This window comes from Schizophyllum commune (assembly GCF_000143185.2).
Source record: "Schizophyllum commune H4-8 unplaced genomic scaffold SCHCOscaffold_3, whole genome shotgun sequence".
Taxonomy (NCBI): domain Eukaryota; kingdom Fungi; phylum Basidiomycota; class Agaricomycetes; order Agaricales; family Schizophyllaceae; genus Schizophyllum; species Schizophyllum commune.
In genome coordinates this window covers 3,459,782-3,478,258 of record NW_026089540.1, presented here as the reverse complement: position 1 = coordinate 3,478,258, position 18,477 = coordinate 3,459,782, and the positions used below count along the sequence as shown (strand labels likewise).

General features: G+C 59.5%; 10 protein-coding genes across 10 annotated transcripts; 5 read left to right on the top strand and 5 right to left on the bottom strand.

The window, feature by feature from the left end:
• Positions 1-618: 618 nt before the first annotated feature.
• On the bottom strand, positions 619-2,002 carry SCHCODRAFT_02492150 (uncharacterized protein; the record flags this gene model as incomplete). The annotated part of the gene is made up of 4 exons (XM_003034080.1): positions 619-827; positions 884-1,118; positions 1,173-1,451; positions 1,502-2,002. The coding sequence occupies 4 exons, from the start codon at positions 2,000-2,002 to the stop codon at positions 619-621; spliced, it is 1,224 nt and encodes a 407-aa protein (XP_003034126.1).
• Positions 2,003-2,191: 189 nt separating this feature from the next.
• SCHCODRAFT_02493615 (uncharacterized protein) lies at positions 2,192-2,686 on the bottom strand (the record flags this gene model as incomplete). The annotated part of the gene is made up of 2 exons (XM_003034079.2): positions 2,192-2,323; positions 2,384-2,686. 2 exons carry the CDS (start codon positions 2,684-2,686, stop codon positions 2,192-2,194), a joined length of 435 nt encoding a protein of 144 aa, XP_003034125.2.
• Positions 2,687-3,630: 944 nt separating this feature from the next.
• On the bottom strand, positions 3,631-4,498 carry SCHCODRAFT_02698552 (uncharacterized protein; the record flags this gene model as incomplete). Its single annotated transcript, XM_050346920.1, has 6 exons — positions 3,631-3,645; positions 3,701-3,829; positions 3,884-3,993; positions 4,041-4,113; positions 4,184-4,289; positions 4,341-4,498. The coding sequence occupies 6 exons, from the start codon at positions 4,496-4,498 to the stop codon at positions 3,631-3,633; spliced, it is 591 nt and encodes a 196-aa protein (XP_050201917.1).
• Positions 4,499-4,878: 380 nt separating this feature from the next.
• SCHCODRAFT_02534309 (WD40 repeat-like protein) lies at positions 4,879-7,391 on the top strand. The gene is made up of 3 exons (XM_050343566.1): positions 4,879-5,223; positions 5,276-6,208; positions 6,262-7,391. Exons 1-3 carry the CDS (start codon positions 4,975-4,977, stop codon positions 7,117-7,119), a joined length of 2,040 nt encoding a protein of 679 aa, XP_050201916.1. The 5' UTR covers positions 4,879-4,974; the 3' UTR covers positions 7,120-7,391.
• Positions 7,392-7,851: 460 nt separating this feature from the next.
• Positions 7,852-8,683, bottom strand: SCHCODRAFT_02570882 (uncharacterized protein; the record flags this gene model as incomplete). The annotated part of the gene is made up of 2 exons (XM_003034078.2): positions 7,852-8,064; positions 8,168-8,683. The coding sequence occupies 2 exons, from the start codon at positions 8,681-8,683 to the stop codon at positions 7,852-7,854; spliced, it is 729 nt and encodes a 242-aa protein (XP_003034124.1).
• Positions 8,684-9,276: 593 nt separating this feature from the next.
• On the top strand, positions 9,277-11,377 carry SCHCODRAFT_01165265 (uncharacterized protein; the record flags this gene model as incomplete). The annotated part of the gene is made up of 3 exons (XM_003034683.3): positions 9,277-10,238; positions 10,292-10,458; positions 11,083-11,377. The coding sequence occupies exons 1-3, from the start codon at positions 9,489-9,491 to the stop codon at positions 11,375-11,377; spliced, it is 1,212 nt and encodes a 403-aa protein (XP_003034729.1). The 5' UTR covers positions 9,277-9,488.
• Positions 11,378-11,518: 141 nt separating this feature from the next.
• On the top strand, positions 11,519-12,791 carry SCHCODRAFT_02698548 (uncharacterized protein; the record flags this gene model as incomplete). The annotated part of the gene is made up of 2 exons (XM_003034682.2): positions 11,519-12,694; positions 12,765-12,791. 2 exons carry the CDS (start codon positions 11,519-11,521, stop codon positions 12,789-12,791), a joined length of 1,203 nt encoding a protein of 400 aa, XP_003034728.1.
• A 482-nt stretch (positions 12,792-13,273) lies between these two features.
• Positions 13,274-15,036, bottom strand: SCHCODRAFT_02570877 (uncharacterized protein; the record flags this gene model as incomplete). The annotated part of the gene is made up of 3 exons (XM_003034077.2): positions 13,274-14,310; positions 14,367-14,764; positions 14,915-15,036. 3 exons carry the CDS (start codon positions 15,034-15,036, stop codon positions 13,274-13,276), a joined length of 1,557 nt encoding a protein of 518 aa, XP_003034123.1.
• A 275-nt stretch (positions 15,037-15,311) lies between these two features.
• Positions 15,312-17,312, top strand: SCHCODRAFT_02597977 (uncharacterized protein; the record flags this gene model as incomplete). The annotated part of the gene is made up of 2 exons (XM_003034681.2): positions 15,312-17,096; positions 17,226-17,312. The coding sequence occupies 2 exons, from the start codon at positions 15,312-15,314 to the stop codon at positions 17,310-17,312; spliced, it is 1,872 nt and encodes a 623-aa protein (XP_003034727.1).
• Positions 17,313-17,404: 92 nt separating this feature from the next.
• SCHCODRAFT_02491848 (uncharacterized protein) lies at positions 17,405-17,665 on the top strand (the record flags this gene model as incomplete). The annotated part of the gene is made up of 1 exon (XM_050342954.1): positions 17,405-17,665. A coding segment is annotated over one exon (261 nt), but the record flags the coding sequence as incomplete, so codon positions are not given.
• Positions 17,666-18,477: the final 812 nt, after the last annotated feature.

Here is an 18,477-nt window from a genome sequence, read left to right as displayed (position 1 = left end):
GTACACCCACAAAGATAAACATGTCACCGTCGTTGCCATTCTGCCCGAAGTAGCCTCCCTTTCGACACGGCGAAGTTCGTAGAGGCCGAAGGTTATATAGAAGACTATGTTTATATAGCCTGTCGAGAATAAAAACTGGTTACTGGGAGCAAATTGCCGTCTCGAGAATATCCACAGCTCTCTTGATGTCGAAAGAAGGCAGCTTTGCGAGCGAGCCTACCACCATGGACGCGTTGAAGGTGTCGTGGCTCATCGAGGTCTGCATAAAGTTGACCTCTCTTCGGCCCTCGGAGAACGCGCGTTCGACATCAACGGTGGTGGCTATATTAGCGATGAGCATCAGCGAGACTATAGTTTAATGCTGGATGAACTCACCTGGGGCTGAGCAGTAGTTTGACGCAAAACGAGCGAGACGGGGGGTAGTTTCCCATTCCTGATGCCAATATGCGATGACACCGCCTCGTTGCTTGATGACCGCACTCGGGACGATCCCAGAGTCCAGGTAAGCAATGATATTGTCCTTCGATGGCAACGTAGGCGCCGGGCATGAGGTTTCCTTTGCCCGCGAACGGCGCAGCGAAGCCCAGCCAGCTTGCTGTCTTGGGGCCTAATTTTCTGTCAATGACACCAGCGTGAGATACACGATAGCCTACGCACCTCTGTGATCATCGTACTGATGTCTTGTGTATCGACTGATGCTGCGTCGGAGGGACGCGCTGCATAGGATTTCTCCCAGCGATCGACGACGAGCTTTCGCACAGATTCGATCTCGTCTTCGTCCCAATCACGGTCTCGGAACCACTGCAGTTTTTTGTCCGGCGACAAGGCTGAAAGGCCGGGCTTGAGCAACGGGAGAGATGGAGAAGGAAGGAGTCATGCTTACCGATCGCGATGCGGTATACCTCGCATTCGCTCGTCATTGAGAAATATTTGTTGGTCATGATCAAGCCGGCATGTGCGGCGATGCGAACGACGGGTGACGCGGGCTTCTTGTCGAGATTAAGTGGACTATCTCGGATGTTGGTCAGGTCCTCCTTGATGTCGTCGAGGACCTCAAGGACATCCGATATGAGAGGGATCTCCTTGCGCGAGAACGCCTCCGTCGCAGGTACGAAAATCTGAAAATCAGCGCATCAACAGATCAGCTTGCCTCGGGCATGGCAAGCACTCACTCGCAATAAGTCACGTAACTCTTTCGCAAGCTCCCACTGGCGCTGTGAAAGATGGTACGCTTGCAGCTTGAGGTCGCTTTGAGAGATTAGCGCCTCGACAGCCGCCTTGAGGACAAGGTAGTCATCCAGACACTTGTAATCGCTATTCCATCGTGTTGCTACACGGCGCGATATCGTATTGCGGTCGTCATTGTCTGGCGGCGCGCTTCGAACGAATTTTTCGAAAGCTACACCGAGCGTGGAGGGCGCATCGTTGATGCGTCGTGCGAGACCGGCCACCTAGAGCAAGCTGTCAGCACTCGAGTCGAGAAAGTGGACTTCAGGCTCACCTTTGTCATGATAGAGATGCTCTCCTTTGCCTGCGATTCCGTGAAAGTGACGCCCCGAATGCGCATCTCGAGAATGGCGCGATCCTTCACTGACTTGGCAGCGGCATCGTCGTGCTCGAGCTCACCCGTCGATGACTGCGCGACATCATCTTCGGCCTGAGCCGCGGCGGTCTGCGCGAGTTCCTCGTCCTCCGGGGACACCGGACCCTCTTCTTCGTCATCGTCCTCAGCGTTGGCGGTGTCCTCGGTCGCTGTGGATGTGCCGGCATCTTGCGAGGTGCCCGAGCGTTTTTTGCGCTTGTACTGCTTGTAGAAGAAGAGCAGTATGGCCTGATTTCGAGTTGTATAAGCGACGGGGATGGTCAAGTACAGGGTACACACCTTAGCAATGAGGTTGAGGATATGTAAGAGGCAGCGGAGGCGCCATGACGTGCCCTCGAAGGTGGGCAGTATATTACTGAGCTCCGTCGCGGTCGTGTTGCAGTTGCTTGCATTGTCCATGTTGAGAAGCATGAGCTGGAAGATTTTGAGTACGAAATTCCGACGACGCGACGCAGTACTTACCAGATGAGCGATATCATATCGTTCTAGGCAGTCGAGGATCTGTTTAGCCAAGTACTTGCCAGTATGGCTACTCTTGAGCCTTAGAGATGTCAGCAGGTCACAACGGCGGTAATGGCTGTGTATGACTTACTTAATGAACTCGAGTACACAGCGGTGCAGACCGCCATCCGCGTACCACTGCAGCACGAGGCCGAGCTCGCCCGTCGTTATTGGGCTCGTCCACCCATCAACCATAAGATGGAAGGGAAGATTGCGCTTCTGAGAAAGGCATGCACGTCAACATACTTGGGTTTCCCGCATGACACAACGTCTACTCACCCGCAGGTATTGGCTAAGGTCGGTTGCCATGCCTTCGTAGAGGCGCTTCACATCAGTGGATATGGTTGCGGGCGAAGGGAGAGGTGTTCCTGGGCGTAGCATTTGCACCTCCATGGCGTAGAACCTGTCTCTCACCATTTGGAACGGCCGATGGCTCGTCGCGGTGCGGAGTGCGAGGAGGGCACGATGGGCAGTGGGGGAGTAGAGGATGGGATCTCCGTTGATCCCGAGGTCTACGCCGCGGTCCTTATCGCACGCTTTCGCTGTCGAGATGAGCGCCTGCGTCCCGTCGGACGTGTGCATACGGCGACGCTTCACGACACGATGAGCGGGATGCTTGTACTTGCAGTGGAACTCGAAGATGATTTGGCGGTAAGTGGGGCTTCGAATATCATTATCACGGACGACCTTGGTGATGTAGTGACTATATACTGCCGAGCGGAAAGTGCTATGTGATGCGGCTGCGATCTCCAGGTCAGTACTCGCTCGCGCGCATGCAAGATTCGCGACGCACCAATGATATCCGTGTCAGGCATGTCCCACACTTCGAGATCAGTCCTCTTTGCAACGGAGTTCCTCGTCTTCCTCCTCTTCTTAGTCGGTCCTTCGAAGATGACAGGTGAATCCGGAGCTCGGCGTGCTTGTCCCACAACTGCCTGATCGGACGAGGGGGCACGATTTTCAGCGCCGTACATGGCGGGGTTGGGGGCGGGATATCCCGAGAATGCGGCATGATGTGGAGAGTGGTACTGAACGTAGGAGGGAGATGGTACTGCAGACGCGGGGGGAGAGGATGCGAAGGCGGACGAAAAAGAAGATGAGGAACCATGAGATGAAGTTTGTTGGAGAGATCGATGGCCTAGAGGATGACGTTGCATCTTGGAGGGGGAGGGCGAATGCGACGCGCAGGGACGAGCTGCAAGGGGACTTCGCGCTGATCGACGGAGGGATTGGGAGGGAAGGCAGACTGCTTCCATTGCGCATATATATATGATTGAGCTCAAGGCATGCAATGCGGTGCTGGCTGAGTGTACACGATGCTTGGTAAAGTCCTGAATAATCCAGTGAGAGCGATGAACGCGACTGTCGACGCGGTGGCGCGCGATGGCTGTGATGGCTGTGTCTGATAAGCCGGGACACGTGCCAACCGCGGTAAACCGCGGTTCATCCGTGTACCGTGAGAATCATAACCGCCCATTCGGAACCGCGAAATTGCGGTACGGATGCGGTATATACCGGTTTACCGTCTACCGTTGCATGCCCTAGAGCAGTCGCGTCAGCTAGCACTGAGCGTGCAAATCGCATGTATGAATGAACCAGCCACGTCACCCCCGCGCTAGCCAACTGCGAGCGCCGGCTCTTCTCGTAGTCGCCGACCTCACTTTCGTCTTGCGGCGGAAAACTCGCGCGATGACAGGCCTCTTCTGGGCGCGCGAGTTGTCCACCCTACAGCAAGATCAGTATTGCGAACGCGACATATGACGAGCACGAGCTACTCACGTAGCTATCCAGCACACGCGCCGCCTTTCCGTTCGGTCTCTGCATAGCGGGCGCGCTAGCCCGCGCGCGACTTTGCGTAGGAAGTTGACCGTAAAGCGACGATGCATGGACTGCGCAGCGTCAGCAGTCGACTGACGCATGAACTGCGCGACCTCACGCGAAGACACAGTGGTCGGACGGTGGCTGACGGACCGCTGGAGAGACACGGCGAACAGCGTAGCGCCGTCGTCCTTCGCGCCGTCGTCTTCTCGGCGGCCAGCGCAAGCCCATCGCTAAGCGCGCGCCCATCCAGGAGCGCACTAGGCCCTCCCCGCCGACCTCCTCCTGCATTGCTTCAGTATTCAGCGTCGCCACAGCGGACCTAGCGCCTGGCTCGTCTAGCTGCTCGATCCATTCCCCAACACAGCTGCGAGTGCTCAACCTTCAGCGCGTTAGCATCCAGCACTGGCACGGCTACATCACCTCCATCTGCGGGAGGCCCTTTGCCATCCAGGCGAGGATCATCCTCTGCACCCGATGCGAGAAGCGGAACCCCGCGGTAGTGAGAAACTCGTTCATATCACGAGGTCGGGACCAGCTGGTAGGTTCGAGCGAAGCGGAAGACACGCTGAACATGGCGGCAAGTCGAAAAACGCAAACAGGACCATTCTTTACAGAGACAATGGTAGCGGATGTGAAGAAGGTCAAGCAACGCCGGCAACCTCAGAATGAAGGTCGCGAAAGTGCAGCCGCATAGTTGCTCCCAAATCCGTCATCAAGCGCATGAGAACGGGAATCACGCCAGAGAGAAGTGCGCACCGGGGTCGATTGGACGAACGGGGGCAAGGAAGGGAGGAAGGCGACCAAGGGTGCATACGTAGGAACGCAAAATCGAACCGTGACAGTAATGGCTGCCTGCAAGGAACGACGACACGTGCGTCGCGGAAAAATTCGATCCGGCAAATGCCGAACATCAGAGTGTCACGCTCATTGATCAGAGCCATCAGCGGCGTATCCTGGCTCTTGTCTTCACCCGCCACCGTACAATCGCTGTTCGCTAGGCTTCAGGGCTGGTACATTTCATCGTCCCCCACCTGAGCCACTTTACAGACATGTACTCGACAACGCCACCGAGAAAGCTGAAGCGCACCGCGTCGACGCTGACGCCTGGCGCCACAACCTACGCGAAGCGTTTGCGCACTACGAGTGGTATGCTCGCGCGTACCGCCAGCATGGATGGTCTGCTATCTGCATCCACATCCAGAAGTGCTACACCCGCCCCCGCAGCGCCAGCCTACTACGGCAAGCCGTCCGAGGCGCCCCGCTTGCTGGCGGGTCCCGATGAAGCGGGCCTAGCGCTGGTAAAGTACCCACGGGCACGTGATGCGGAAAGTTGAACTGATGGATTACCAGATGCGGCGAGAGCTCGAATCCGCGAGTCCTAAAAAGCGTCATGGGCTTCGCAAGTCGAACTCGTTCCTCAGCGCCAGCGAGCTAACCGATTTTGACTCGGAATACGATCTTCCGCCCTCAAAACACCTCGGGCTGAAGAGATCGTCGTCGTTCTACAGCGAGCGCTCCGACTTTGGCTCGGAATATGACTTCCCGCCGCGCTCTGAGCTTGGCTCAGAATACGACTTTCAGGCCTCGCTCTCAACCTCTTCGAGGCGCGATCCCATCGATTCCCAGCCACCCGTCCTCTCCGAGATCAGCGCGTGCAAGCACCTACAGCCGACGGGCACCTCCTTCGATTACTCCCTCCCGCCCGGCTTCGACGCCTCCCTCCCCATCCCCCTCGCCTGCACCTTCTCCGACGTCGTCCTCTTCCCCCGCAAGAACCGCATCTACGGCAAGAACCTCACCACCGCCACCGCGCCCTCCCAGCTCGCCAAGATCCCCGAAAAGCACGGCGGGCTGACGATCCTCGCCGCCGCGGGCGCGGACCTCCCGCACCTCTTCGCGGCGGCGACGCAGAGGAACCAGATCTACGTGTACGACGTGAGCAAGCCAAACGAGCCCGTGACGTGGTTCGGCGCGGGCGCGGAGGTGGGCGCGATGGCGTGGAGCCACGCGGTGCTGACGGTCGGCGACGGCAAGGGGCGCATCCGGCACTACGACACGCGCATCGCGCCCGCGGGCCGCATGCGCGAGCAGGCGCGGCGGCTGATGCGGCACCAGGCGAAGGTGAGCGCGCTGGGGTACCACCGGCTGGGGAACAAGCTCGCGAGCGGGGACGCGGCGGGGACCGTGCTCGTGTGGGATATCCGCAAGCAGGACACGGCGCCGATGGACGTGGGCGAGTTCGTCCTGCGGAGGAAGAAGATACAGCATGAGGCGCCGATTTCGGTGGGTTTTCTCAGCTATGTACGTATCAAACCAGGGTACTGACCCTCCCTCAGTCGATCTCCTGGTCCCCGTTCGACTCGCAGACGTTCGTCACAGGCGACACATCCGGCATCATCCGCCGCTGGGACGTCACCGACAACACGCCCTCCAAGGACAACTCCTGCCTCCCGAAGGTCACCGACCACAAGCGCGCCGTGCTCGCGCTGATCCACGCGCCGTCTGGCTGCCGGGAGCTCTTGTCCGTGCACAGCGGCCCGTCCCTCCCTGCCGGTAGCCCGCTCGAGGAGCGCCGGCACTCCCTCCCCGACGATGCCCGCAGCTCTTCTCTCCCCGACTCCTCTCAATCCACCTCTCCAGCATCCCGTCGCCACTCTGGCGCCCCTCAGCCCAGTCCACTCGACGTGCGCGACCCCTGGACGGAGCCCTCCACCTCCACCTCCACCTCGCCCCCAGACCCCACCACCTCCTCCTCCTTCCCCTCCTCCTCCACCACCCCCCGCGCGCCCGACGCCGCCAACGCCGTCGTCGTGCACACGGGCAACCTCAGAAAGTACCTCGGCACGGTGCCCGTGGCGCCGCGCCCGCTCGCGGCCGCGGCGCTCGCGAGCGCGGGGCGGCGGATCGTGTTCGCGGTGGCGGATTGCGAGGCGGTGGGTGAGGGAGAGGCGGTGGGTGAGGGAGAGGCGGTGGGTGAGGGAGAGGCGGAGTTCCCGAGCGCGCGACAGGAGACCGACACGCAGCCGGGTGATGATGGGAGGCGGGGTGTGCGGGACGAGGGAGCGGCTGCGGCACTGGAGGGAGAGAAGGAGAAGGCGGGGAAGGGGATCAGGAAGGGCAAGATCGAAGTGTGGACGTGCTGGGGGAAGCCAAGGGCTGAGCCGCGGCGGACGATGTCGATGATGCTGCGGTGAAAGAGGCGTTCATATTCGATGCGAGGCATACGGGCGAGCGGTAGTCTTGTCAACCACCCTGACAAGGAGGAGAAGGCGTGTACGGTATCAGGATTAGATGTATTGTACATGTCGGTGTATCGGTAGGTGTATTTCTGGCGAATTTGGAAGGGCTGTGTCTGTACGTATGATTTGGAAGGGATATGTCTGTATGCATGGCCAAACATCAATCGGAGGCTATACATACATGGCCCAAGACCGATTGAAGGCTATGGATGGCCGAACATCGAGTGAAGGCTGTATATGGTACAACGGCGGCGGTAGAGTGTCTTCGCTGAGTCTACGGGTGACAGGGGGTGGAGTGGAGAGGGTGTCTATAGCTTGGCAGTGGTGGAAAGCGGCGCTCGACTGCAAGGATGACGAAGGAAGATGATCGGGCGGCGAAGGAGGCTGGTCGACGGAGGAAGGATAACTGAACGGCGAGGCGCGAATGAACAACGCGAGGCGCGATTGAACAACGCAAGGCGCGAATGAACAACGCAGGATGGCTCGATAACGAATGATGCTGCAAGTTGAGCGGCGAAGCATGAATGAACAACGCGAGCGGCGAATGAGATGCCAACTAGTCCCACCCCTGCTTCAGCGCCTAATCCCACCTCTGCTTCAGCGCCTAATCCCACCCCTGCTTCGGTGTCGGGCTCGAACACGCGCGCCGGTGCGTCGTGCGCTTGAGCACCGTGATGACCTTGTCGCTCAGCGAGCGCTTGTGCTTCTTCTTCGGGTTCCGATCGTGCACGCCCTGTCAAAGAGGTTAGGCGAGTTGTCCATCTCGACGAGGGTGAGCGTGTACATCTCGACGAGGGTGAGGGTGTACATCCCTACGAGGGTGAGAGTGTACATCCCGACGAGGGTGAGGGAAGGGAAGAAGGGATCGGAGAGCGAAGGAGGGAAGGGGGCGTGGTGTGGCTGGAGGGATTTGGATCGGCGGGGGGGAGCGTGAAGTGAAGTGGGAGGTTTGAATTGCGGGGGAGTGGATCGAAGGAGGGAAAGAGCAAGCAGGCTCACGTACGTAGATATCCAACACCTTCTCCGCCTTCGACGTGCATCCGGGCTTCCCGACGTAGAAACGGAGCGGGCCGTCCGCGCGTCGAGCAAAGCCATCTGCCCTCGCTAGTTGACCGACGTCGCCGTCCCTTCGACAAGACGAACCTCCGCCAGGTTGACGACCGTGAGCGCCGTCCTTAGGTGAGAGTCCCAATGAGCTGACTTGGGTGCTCTCGATCCCACCGAGAAGGTCCGGCATAGATCTCACGCCCTCTATCGCGTCGAGCAGTCCGCCATACGGGCTCTGGGTCCTCATTGCGCCGCAGTTATCCAGATCGAGACCAAGCGAAAGTCCCCTCACGTCCTCCGAAGACATCGCGTACTGACTCTCGACGTGTGGCGACGATCGACAGAAGAAAGGCTCTGGATATGGATGGCGGGAGGAGTCATTCGACCGGTCCGTCGAAGGCTCGGGCGACCCTGCGCGGCTCCAGGCGTCTTCTGCGACGCCGTCCTCGTATAGGAAGCACTGGAAGGTCATCGTGCGGGCGACCAAAAGAGGGTGGTGGGAGACTGGAGAGAGGAGGAGAGATCCAGTGGCACCTGCCGCGCGGCCTATAAGACGTACCCCGCCGCCGCTAAGGGTGGAACAAAGGCATAAAGGCTGCCTCGTGCAGCGGCGCCAATCTCATGTCGAGGGTTGAAAGGCAGTATGCGATTGGGAGTGACTCACTTCATTTAGAGCTGTTATTACTCAATGTAGACCGGTGAGATACTTGGCTTGGTACGCGTACGTCCTGAATGAGCTTGGGAGGGGAGGAACATCTGCAGTTGAACGCGCTCATTTCGCCAACGTAGTCGAACAGTATAGGTGCTGACTAGTATCAAAAAGATAATCGCTTTCCGAGTAGATGTATCCTATAGATATCCTTCACGCAGGAAGTCAGATCCCCGAGAGACGCATTGCACGAGCGCGCTGGTATAGAATACAGCAGAGCGCAAGGTCAGTGCGTGGGACAATTGACGATCGGCAGTTGCCGAGATAAAATTGGAATTTTGATGCGGCGCACGCGCGGTCGTCTCTTGCTTCCTGACCATCACCATCCTTCCTAGGCGCACTGCATACGCCCTCTGCTGGCTCCTCGTTTTCCCCTCCTCTCGATACTTTGAACTAGTCTTTTCCTTTCGCTCTGTGTGCTGACGACGGCGCTTGAAGACCGACCTCAAGGGCATTCAAGCCGGCGCGTCCGCTTCAAAAGATTTTACGACTGACTTTGGGGATTTTTGCCTTCAAGATCGCCAGCGCAGCATCTCCTCGTAGAACACTGTTCTTTCTCTTGTGCAAGATGGCCTTCTCTGTTATCCTCAAGCTGCTGCCCTGCATCGGCGGGTCTTCCGCTGCGCCCGAGGAGGAATCTTCCATCCGACCGCGACCCCGGCGCCCATCGAACCCAATGGTCATCGAGTACAAGCCCGCGTACGAGCGCGCCTCGCAGGAGCGCGCGGTCCCGCCTCCTTCCTCGACCGATGGCGATGCGTCCGGATCGGATGACGCCTTGCCCTCGGAGGAGGACGGTCCTCGCGCAGACGAAGGTGACGTATGCGTACCCGCGCGCATCGCTGACGCGTTGAAGGTCGAAAAGTCCAAGCACGCCGTCGAGGCCTGGCTCGAGCAGCAGGACGCGCTCCTCAAGGAGCAGCAAGAGCGGTACGTCCACGCGCAGTCGGATGCTGAAAGTCACACGGTAGGATCGCATGCCGGTCACGGCGGCGATGACGCGACAAGTCCGGACGACGACGCGACCAGCTCGGACGACGACGCGACCAGCTCGGACGACGACGCGACAAGTCCGGACGACGACGCGACCAGCTCGGACGACGATCAGGCGACGCTGCTCGCCGTACCTCTCGAGCGGCCCGTGCGCCACCGCCTCACGATCGACTCTCTGCGCGAGGTCGCGCGCTCGGTGCGCGGGTCGACCGCGATGGCCGCGCGGTCCGTGAACCGCCGCTTCACGGTCGACTCCCTGCGCGGGTCCAGCGCGCCCGAGATGCAGGGACCAAACGAGAAGGCCGCGCGCGTGCTGGATATCTACGTGAGTGCTTTGCTTGCGTGGTGTCGCGATCGTGTGTGCTGATGTTTCTGTAGGGTACCGAGAGCTCGCGGGTTGATAACGGAATCGGGAGCTCGCGCGCGCAGAAGAGCATCGGGCGCTCGCGCGCACACAAGACGTCTTTCTTCGCGCGCATCTTCCGCCGCAAGGTGAATGCGCAGGCCGGAGACCGCGAGAAGAAGCGGCGCTCGTTGTTTGACTGGTAGGTTGTATATCATGCTACGCTGTACTTGCTTAGCTAACATGCCTGCGTCAGAGATAGTCGCTGTAACAAACAGCGTCGGTCACTTCACAACAGCGCCCGACAATTCAGCCTACGACATACTGGCACCCTCGGTTGGATTCGCCGTCTGTCGCGCATACGAACTAACTTCTGGCCTTGCTTGCTGTACTGATATGGACTCTTCGCTCTGCTTTTCGTGTTGACACCTCAATGTTCTGCTGTACTACAAGATGATATGCCGGGAGATGGTGCAATGTATACGAGCGATGACTGGAATTCGAGGGCGACATGAGTATGCGGGAAGCAACGAGATGATAGGACGCCGAATCGAACAGCCATGGGAGTCTCGTCGAGAAAGTCCCCACGCAGCGATACGAGCTCCGCCAACTCACGTGGGGGTGACACAACGTACTCGTGACAATGCGCTCGGCTCCAGATCGGCTGAAGGCAGCTTGTCTTCTCCCCTCATTGTCGACGTTTTTAGAAGACCTCTACACTGCAGCCCGTTCTCTAGATCTCTTCTCCAGTGATACAAGACACCGCGAAAGTCAGTCAATGCGCTTTTCACACAGGTCTGCCCCGCTAACCTCGAACAGTGGATAGTCCCGACTGCGGTGACGAGCTCGTGGAGCACGTCATGAAAGCGACAGCCGCTCTCGAGGGGCTCGTAGCTCATAGCCAGAGGATGGCTACCATCGATATTTATCGAGTCAACGACCCCGACGTGCTCACGGGCGCCTACCGAGCTTGCCTCGATCAGCTGACGGCAAGGATGGAGATAGAGCAGAGCATCCTGCGCACCGCACTCTCCCTCTCGCACCAAGTCCTGCGCGACGCCGACGAGCAGATACGCCCGAACAAGGCTATGACCGCGCCCTGCAGGCGTCTTCCGCGATAGGTCCTTGCGGAGATCTTCTTGTTCGTAGCCTCTGATCCGCGCTATAGACTCCATCAGTGGGACTTCATCCATCGGTATGAGTTTGCGGAAGTCTGTCTAATGTGGCGATCCGTCGCGTTCGACACCGCGCGTCTGATATGCATGTGCTCCAAGAAGCTGGCCGCGACTCTCGAGCGCGAACTCTGGCGCACGAAACAGCATCCCCTCGATGTGGACCTTTACACGGTCGATATCGAGATACCGTCCAACCAAGAGGCATGGGAATTGCTGCGACGAGAGAGTCATCGATGGCGCACCCTTTCCTGCTCTGAGGCCTGCACCGTCAGCTGTCTTCGTGAACCCATCTCGTGCCCCGCGCTAGAGACGACAAAGGCTGAATTGATACTCCCGGATATGCCGCGCACCGCTGGCTACAGCAACCCCTCTGGCGAAATCCTTGTCTTCAGCCACGTACGCCATGCATTGAACGTCCGTCGTGTTGGCGTGTCGGTTATGGACCATTACGACCCAATGCGGATACGCTTTCCGGATTGCTGGCGCCTCACCCATCTGACGTTGACGATATTCTTTGGCGAGAACGTCATAAATCTTCTCCGGAAAGTCATGGAGCAGGTGTCACCGACTCTGGAGGTCCTCAGAATCTCTGTAGACGAGGGAATGGAGCTCACGAGGCCGACCAGTCCATTCGCTTATCCCTTCTCGAAACTCCGTAAGCTCGAGTTGCATCAGGAGGCTTTCTGCTTCATCACGCTCATTGAAGCACCCGTTCTCGCCTTTATGCGCGTCAAAGACGCAAATCTCGGCGAAATAGAGGACTCCGATAGCTTCCCGACGCTCTCGGAAGCGCTCGGGAAGGTCGCCGGGTTAAAGACGCTAGCCAAGCTCGAGCTGATTTGCGCAGATGTCGAAGATGCATCCGCATTGCTCGCCACCCTGCGGGAACTGCCCAGCATAGAATGGCTTCGTCTGGCGGACATTCCTCGTCATTCAGGATGCCTGCTCTCGCATGACATGCTCGCTGGCCTGACGCGTGGGGGCACTTCTGATGACAGCGTCGATACCCCACTCAACGCACTCTGCCCGCTTCCGAACCTCAGCACACTCTTCGTCTACTTCGAAGAATTTGACGCGGAGGATGAGGAAGCCGAGGTCGCGGCATCACTTCGCAGACTGGCGCTTTCCCGGCATCCGAGCGTCGTCCACCAGGAGGACGAGGGTAGCAACTCCCTGCGGCCTCTCGACGCCTTCCACGCTACATACGAAAGAGGAGAACACTTTGCTGCAGATGTAGTCCCATCCTGGGGCGAAAGATTTGAGGTGAGCAACTTGTGTTCAAGCTGGAGCTGCCCGCATGTCCGTATCAGGGTTCTGACCGAATGCGTAACAGGAGGATAAAGAATGGGACGAGGACTGATCTGCCGTCGCTCAGGAGAACATTCCCGGTTCTCTGTATCATTTCTTGGATCGACTGCGGAGAAATTTCAGCGTCCACGACCATCTCATGTCTCGTCTTCCCACCTAGGCCCAGAGCCTGACTCGTTTTCTTGGATCTATTTTGAAAGATGTAGCCGCATTCTTTGATCAAAGTAGAGATACCTGCATGACAGTTATCGTTGCGGCGGTTCGTTGCTGCCCGCCTGTATAAGTACAGTGTTACTCTCTTGTTGCACACTTCGTCCCTCGTACCGCCGCATACTCTCTCTGTGTTGTAGATTCCGACACCTCGGCGCGGCGCTCTGGATCCGCCCTGGTCGATGGGGTCGATAACTTTGCGACGCGTAGTCGATGCTTTGGTCATCCCCAGCTCCGCCATCCGTTCGATTGAATCTACACATATTCAACAACGGCGCTGCTGTCCCCCGGAACGCTTGAGAAATCGACTTAGCGGACCTGGGCCTATGTGCCCTCATCATTCCGCGTACCCTCCTCACAAAGCGCCCCGGCATCCAAATCCGTCTCCACGCTCTGCAGCGCCTCCACCTCGACGCCCCTCAGGACCTTCCTCACCGCTCTCGACCGCAGCATCACCCACAGCGCGCGCTGCAGCTTCTCTGGCACCCGCCCGCGCGCGTACCGCAGCGAAAATGCCGTGAGCCTCGGCACAAGCGGCGTGCGGAGGTCCGTGCACGCCAGGCGGACGAGGACGTGCCAGGGGACGCTATCGTCGGGCGCGCGCGCGATGCGGAGAGAAGTAAGGCCGGGGAGGCGCTCGAGACATTGGAGGAAGTCCTCGGGGTCCGGCGCGCCGACACGGTGGAGGAGGAGCGCCTGGATGGGCGGGCAAGTGTTCGAGGCGGCGAGCAGGCGGCGGAGGGAAGCCACGGCCCCAGCGTGCGCCCCGCAGGAGTCCCTTACTGCAAGTGAGGCCAGCGCAGGGGTGTCGAGGTGGCAGAGGTATCTGTGTGCGGTGTACTGCAGGCTGAGCGTGTTCAGGCGGGGACAGACGATGGGCTGCTTCGGGAGGGGGAAGTCTGGCGACGCCGGCTCGCTGACTAGCGTTAGCCTCTCGAGCGTCCCCGCGCACTGCGCGAGGATCGGGAAGAAGACAATATCTGCCACCGTGCCGCGCGCGCTCAGCGTAAGGTCCGTTAGACGGGGGAGAGGTGGGCTTCGAAACTCCGGCGAGTCACCAAAAAACAGGTCATACGGCATATGTATGGCCAGCGCGAGAAGCGCGGGTGCTTGAGAGAACACCATGAGCAGCTCCCGCTCGGGGTGCGTTGACCCCAGGAGGTGAACGTTGGCCCGCTCGAGCGAGAACAGATCGGGTTGAAGCTCCCTATCGAGCGTGCCCCTTTTAAGAGTGAGAGAGAGCTGACCCCATCGAGTGGTGCACTTTGGAGGGAGGGAAAGAAGGTTTTGGACGCGGCCATTCCTATCAGTCGAGTCATGGAGCTTGAGAGGAAGTGGGGATGCGAGATCGGCATGCATATCTAAGAGAGGCCGCAAATTTCCCAGCGAGCATCTCGTGTAGTCGACGTGCACCCACAGAGCTGGCGTCGCTCGCCGTCGCACGCCACGTAGCGCAGACGGAAGCCAGAGTACGCGCGGCATGCATCCAGAGGATGATTTCGTAGTGCAGTAGAGTCTCGAGAAAGATCTCTGAGAGGATCTCGCGCGGAAGTCGTCGGACAGGCGAGAGCATGGACCGGACGCAGTTGGGCGAGCGCTTCGTCTTGCAGAGCAGTCAGTCGGCGCATTTCGGCGCCGATGCGCTCGGACTCGGCAGACAAGCTGACCTCCAGGTCTCGAAAAGAAGATGTATTGTCGACAGAAGGGAATGGATCGGTGCGCAGGATGTCGCGCGAAGCGATAGTCGACGCGCGCTCGAAGAGGGCGTCATTGCGCTGCAGTCCAAATTGCTGGCCTGCCCTGGCACTCAGCACGCTAATCGGGTATATCTTAGCTTAAGAGTAATCTACCGTGATTTTCAAGCGGTGATTCGACAGTCATACTAGCGACGAGGGCATTCCGCGGAAAGTCCAAAGGTAAGCGCCGAAGGACGCCACAAAGCCCCGGCATCAGCCGAGCGCGTACCGGAACCTCGGGCCGAGGGACACGGCGCCTAAACGCGTGACGCAATCAGACTCCGCGCCTCGTGCCTGACGATCTTCATCTTTTCCTCCGCTCCAACGAGAGTTCATTGACGACCGGGTCATGCGTGCGAGACGCTCCTGCGTCTGCTGAGATACCCTTCCCTGATGAATGTACGTCGACCCCGATACAATCATATCCTAAACCCATAACGACCGCGAAAAACGATCGGTCGCGCCGGAGTCGCGTGCCGGAAACGGCTATGTTATTGTTCTCAGGCGGGGTCAATAGAGCGTTAGAACAAACCCTTGTGTTGATGCGACCCGACAACGCCTGTCAATCGATTTGTGGTCCTGCGCGTGTGGCGCGGGTGGCCATCTCATCTTGTTCTCGACTGACCATGGACCCCCAGCACGACGACATCCGCGACGACGCGCCTGCGCTCCGCGCCCACATAGACTGGAAGCCCGCGCCCCCCGGCGCGGAGGAACAGGCGAAGGTCGACCAGCTGCGGGAGAAGCGGAAGCAGCGCGAGCGGGAGCACTTTCAGAAGCTGCTGGCGGCGCACCGGAAGCTGCGCGAGGCGCAGGAGCGCGAGAGGGAGGGCGGGTCGACGCGCCACAGTTCGACGAGGAAGAGGAGCCACAAGAGCCACCGCAGCAGGGACGAGGGGAATGAGCGTAGGAAGAGTGGAAAGCATTCGAGGGGTGTGGAGGGCGATGACAAAGGCCATGGCAACGGTGGCGACGACGAGGAGCGGCGCAAGCGCCGCGCTGCTAAAGCTGCTAGGCGCGCAGAGGGGTCCACTCAAGATGCTCCTGGGCCCTCTTCTTCTCCCCGCCCTCGCGAGAAGGGCTCGAGGTCTCAGCATAGCAACGACGTCGAGCGTCCTAAGCATCGCTCCCGTCCCTCCACAAGCTCTGCCACGCACACAGACGATGTATCTCGGCCCTCCACATCCACCTCCGCTGCGGCCCGATCATCCACCTCTGCTGCTGCCCGCCCATCCACTTCGTCCTCTTCTCTGGCCGCTGCTCGCCTCTCGGTCGGGTCTACCTCCCTCTCAGTGGGCTCTACCTCCCTCTCAGTGGGCTCTACCTCCCTCTCAGTGGGCTCTACCACCCTTTCAGTCGGCTCTACCTCCGCACTCCGTCTGTCTTCAATCTCCCAGCCCAGCACCAATTCCTCCCAGTCTCGCCCCAGCGAGGACTCGCACGCCTCGCACGAGACCACTCAGTCGCGCGCTTCCCACGACACCACTCAGTCGCGCGCCTCCCACGCCTCCCACGAAACCCATGCATCGCACGACACCGCCGACTCCCGCACCAGCGACGACGTCCTCACCTCCGCCGAGGCGCGCGAGGAGCTCGACCGCGTGTTCTCGATGGCGCCGCACCTGTCGAGCCTGAATCGGATGGGCAGCCGGTCGAGTGCGCTTAATGAGAGTCGGTCGAGTGCGCTGAATGCGAGCCTCGTGCGGGCGAATACCACTGGGTCAGGGTCGAATCTCGCCCGCTCGAACACCGCCGTGAGCACGAGCTCCCTCTCGACAAAGGACCCCGACACCCTCACTCGCTCGAACACCGACGCCGCTAGCACCCTCGCCCACTCCGACACCACCAGCGCACACACCAGCCCCTACCTCATCCACCGCACGCCGCGCGCGCGCCCGGAGGGCGCGATATCGCGGTTCGCGGCGCGGCATCCGGTAGAGGGCGCGGCGAGGCATTTGGGGGAGGAAGAGAGGCCCGGGTATGCGGGAGAGGGCTCGGGGGGAAACGCGGGATATGCAGGTTCGACTTACGGTGGAAGGGGAGGCGCGGCGGGTGGAGGTGGGTACGTCGGTTCGACCTACGGGGGCGGCGGAGGGTCGACGTACGCTCGCAGTATCGCTGGAGGGGCGACCTACGGCGGTGGCGGGTCCACGTACGCTCGCAGTATCGCTGGAGGGGCGACCTACGGCGGCGGCGGGTTCACGTACGGCGGCGGCTACGCAGGCGCGACCTACGCCCGGTCCTGCGGCACCCTCCTCGACCACCCCGGCCGCGCGTCGACCGACGGCGCCTACCATCGGCCCCCTCCCGAGCGGCCCGCGCTGCACGGGGTGTACTCCGAGCGGCCCGCGCTGCACAGGGTGTACTCGGAGAGCGATTTCTCGCTCCCGCCGGACCCGTTTGACGACGAGGTGAGTTTTGTGAATTCTCGTTTTCACCCCCTAGCCCATCGCTTCCCCGTAATCCGTCGCGCCATCCGCTTCGCCCTCCGTCGCCTCCTCCGCTTCGCCCTCCGTCCCAGCGCTGACGCCCTCCCCTAGGAACCCTCCATAACGAAGCGCATCGTGGACAAGATGCGCTCGATCAGCAGCCTCAGGGCGCTGGCGAGGAAGGATAAGCGCTTTTAAGGCGTTCTGACTTCATCGCGTCTTTGAGGGTGTTTGGATTCGCCTCGCGAGGGCGTTTGTATTCGCCTTTCCGAGGGCGAGTCTAGCTCGTTTTCCGAGGCCGTTCTGTATTCATTGCGTCTTTAAGGCCGTCTACATTTGCCTCATCCATCTGGAATTTGTCTCTAATCTCATGCATAGACCTTACTTACATCTACATTATCCCGCTCACGTCTTCGTTCTACTCGACCCACTCACGCGCTCCCGGCTTGCTCGTGCACTTCCTACTTACTCACGCGCTTCCAGTCCGGTCTGACCACGTACTGCCCAAACCCGATCTACATACTGCATCTGTTCCTATCTCACCATTATAACCCGCATCTGCATCTCCGAGGACCATGATTACAGCTCCCGGATTGCTGCCCCCACTCTCACTACATCGTACATATTCCTAAACGGATCATATCTTGCCTTACTGCACATAGGATCGGCATTGTCTATATTATGTACAGCTCTAGCTCGCTCCTTAGATGTCTACGCATCAATGTGACTCTGAATGTTCGTGCCATGCGCCACGCTCCCGACATTGTGGGTCCAAGAAGCTCGGTACCGAATGAGGCAATTTTGCATATTCGGCATCTCCCGCGACTTTGTGGCGCTCCCTCCTTCTTTGCTCGCAACTTCCCCGTACATGCCGCCCCGTTGACGCTATGCTTGAGAATCGTCCTTGAGATGACTGAGGTGTGACTTTAATACATTTGCAGTGCGGAAACCATGCCCATTCGACGAGCAGAGCCCGATACCGCCTAAAAGCCATGTTTCGAGCGCGCGCCTCCCTGAACATCCAACGCGCAGGAGCATCCTTTTTACGCGGACGCCGGTCTACTCCACGGCCTCAGGATCTGTCTGAGCCGCGGAGAATAGGGTAAATTGGCGCGACAAACGAGTCAACTGCCGACAAAATTATCCGAACGCTGAGGACACTTGGCTTCGGGCGCCGGTTGACGCGCGTCCGTCGTCGGACAGGTCCTGCCAAAGTTATGTCTTGTCAGTCTTGACCTTCTAGATATCACATTCGCTCTTGGCAATCGCAGTCGCTGAAGGCCATCGAGCGGCTGCGCATCTAGCTGCGAATCCGCTCCCTATCTTCTGTGTATGTCTACGCTCGTCTTCTGGCCACATTCTC

Bases quoted from the DNA above. Each gene is read 5' to 3' on its own strand.
- SCHCODRAFT_02534309 (XM_050343566.1), top strand. From the start codon at position 4,975: ATGTACTCGACAACGCCACCGAGAAAGCTGAAGCGCACCGCGTCGACG. The intron at 5,224-5,275 runs GTAAAGTACCCA...ATGGATTACCAG, and splicing joins ATGAAGCGGGCCTAGCGCTG to ATGCGGCGAGAGCTCGAATC. The intron at 6,209-6,261 runs GTGGGTTTTCTC...ACCCTCCCTCAG, and splicing joins AGCATGAGGCGCCGATTTCG to TCGATCTCCTGGTCCCCGTT.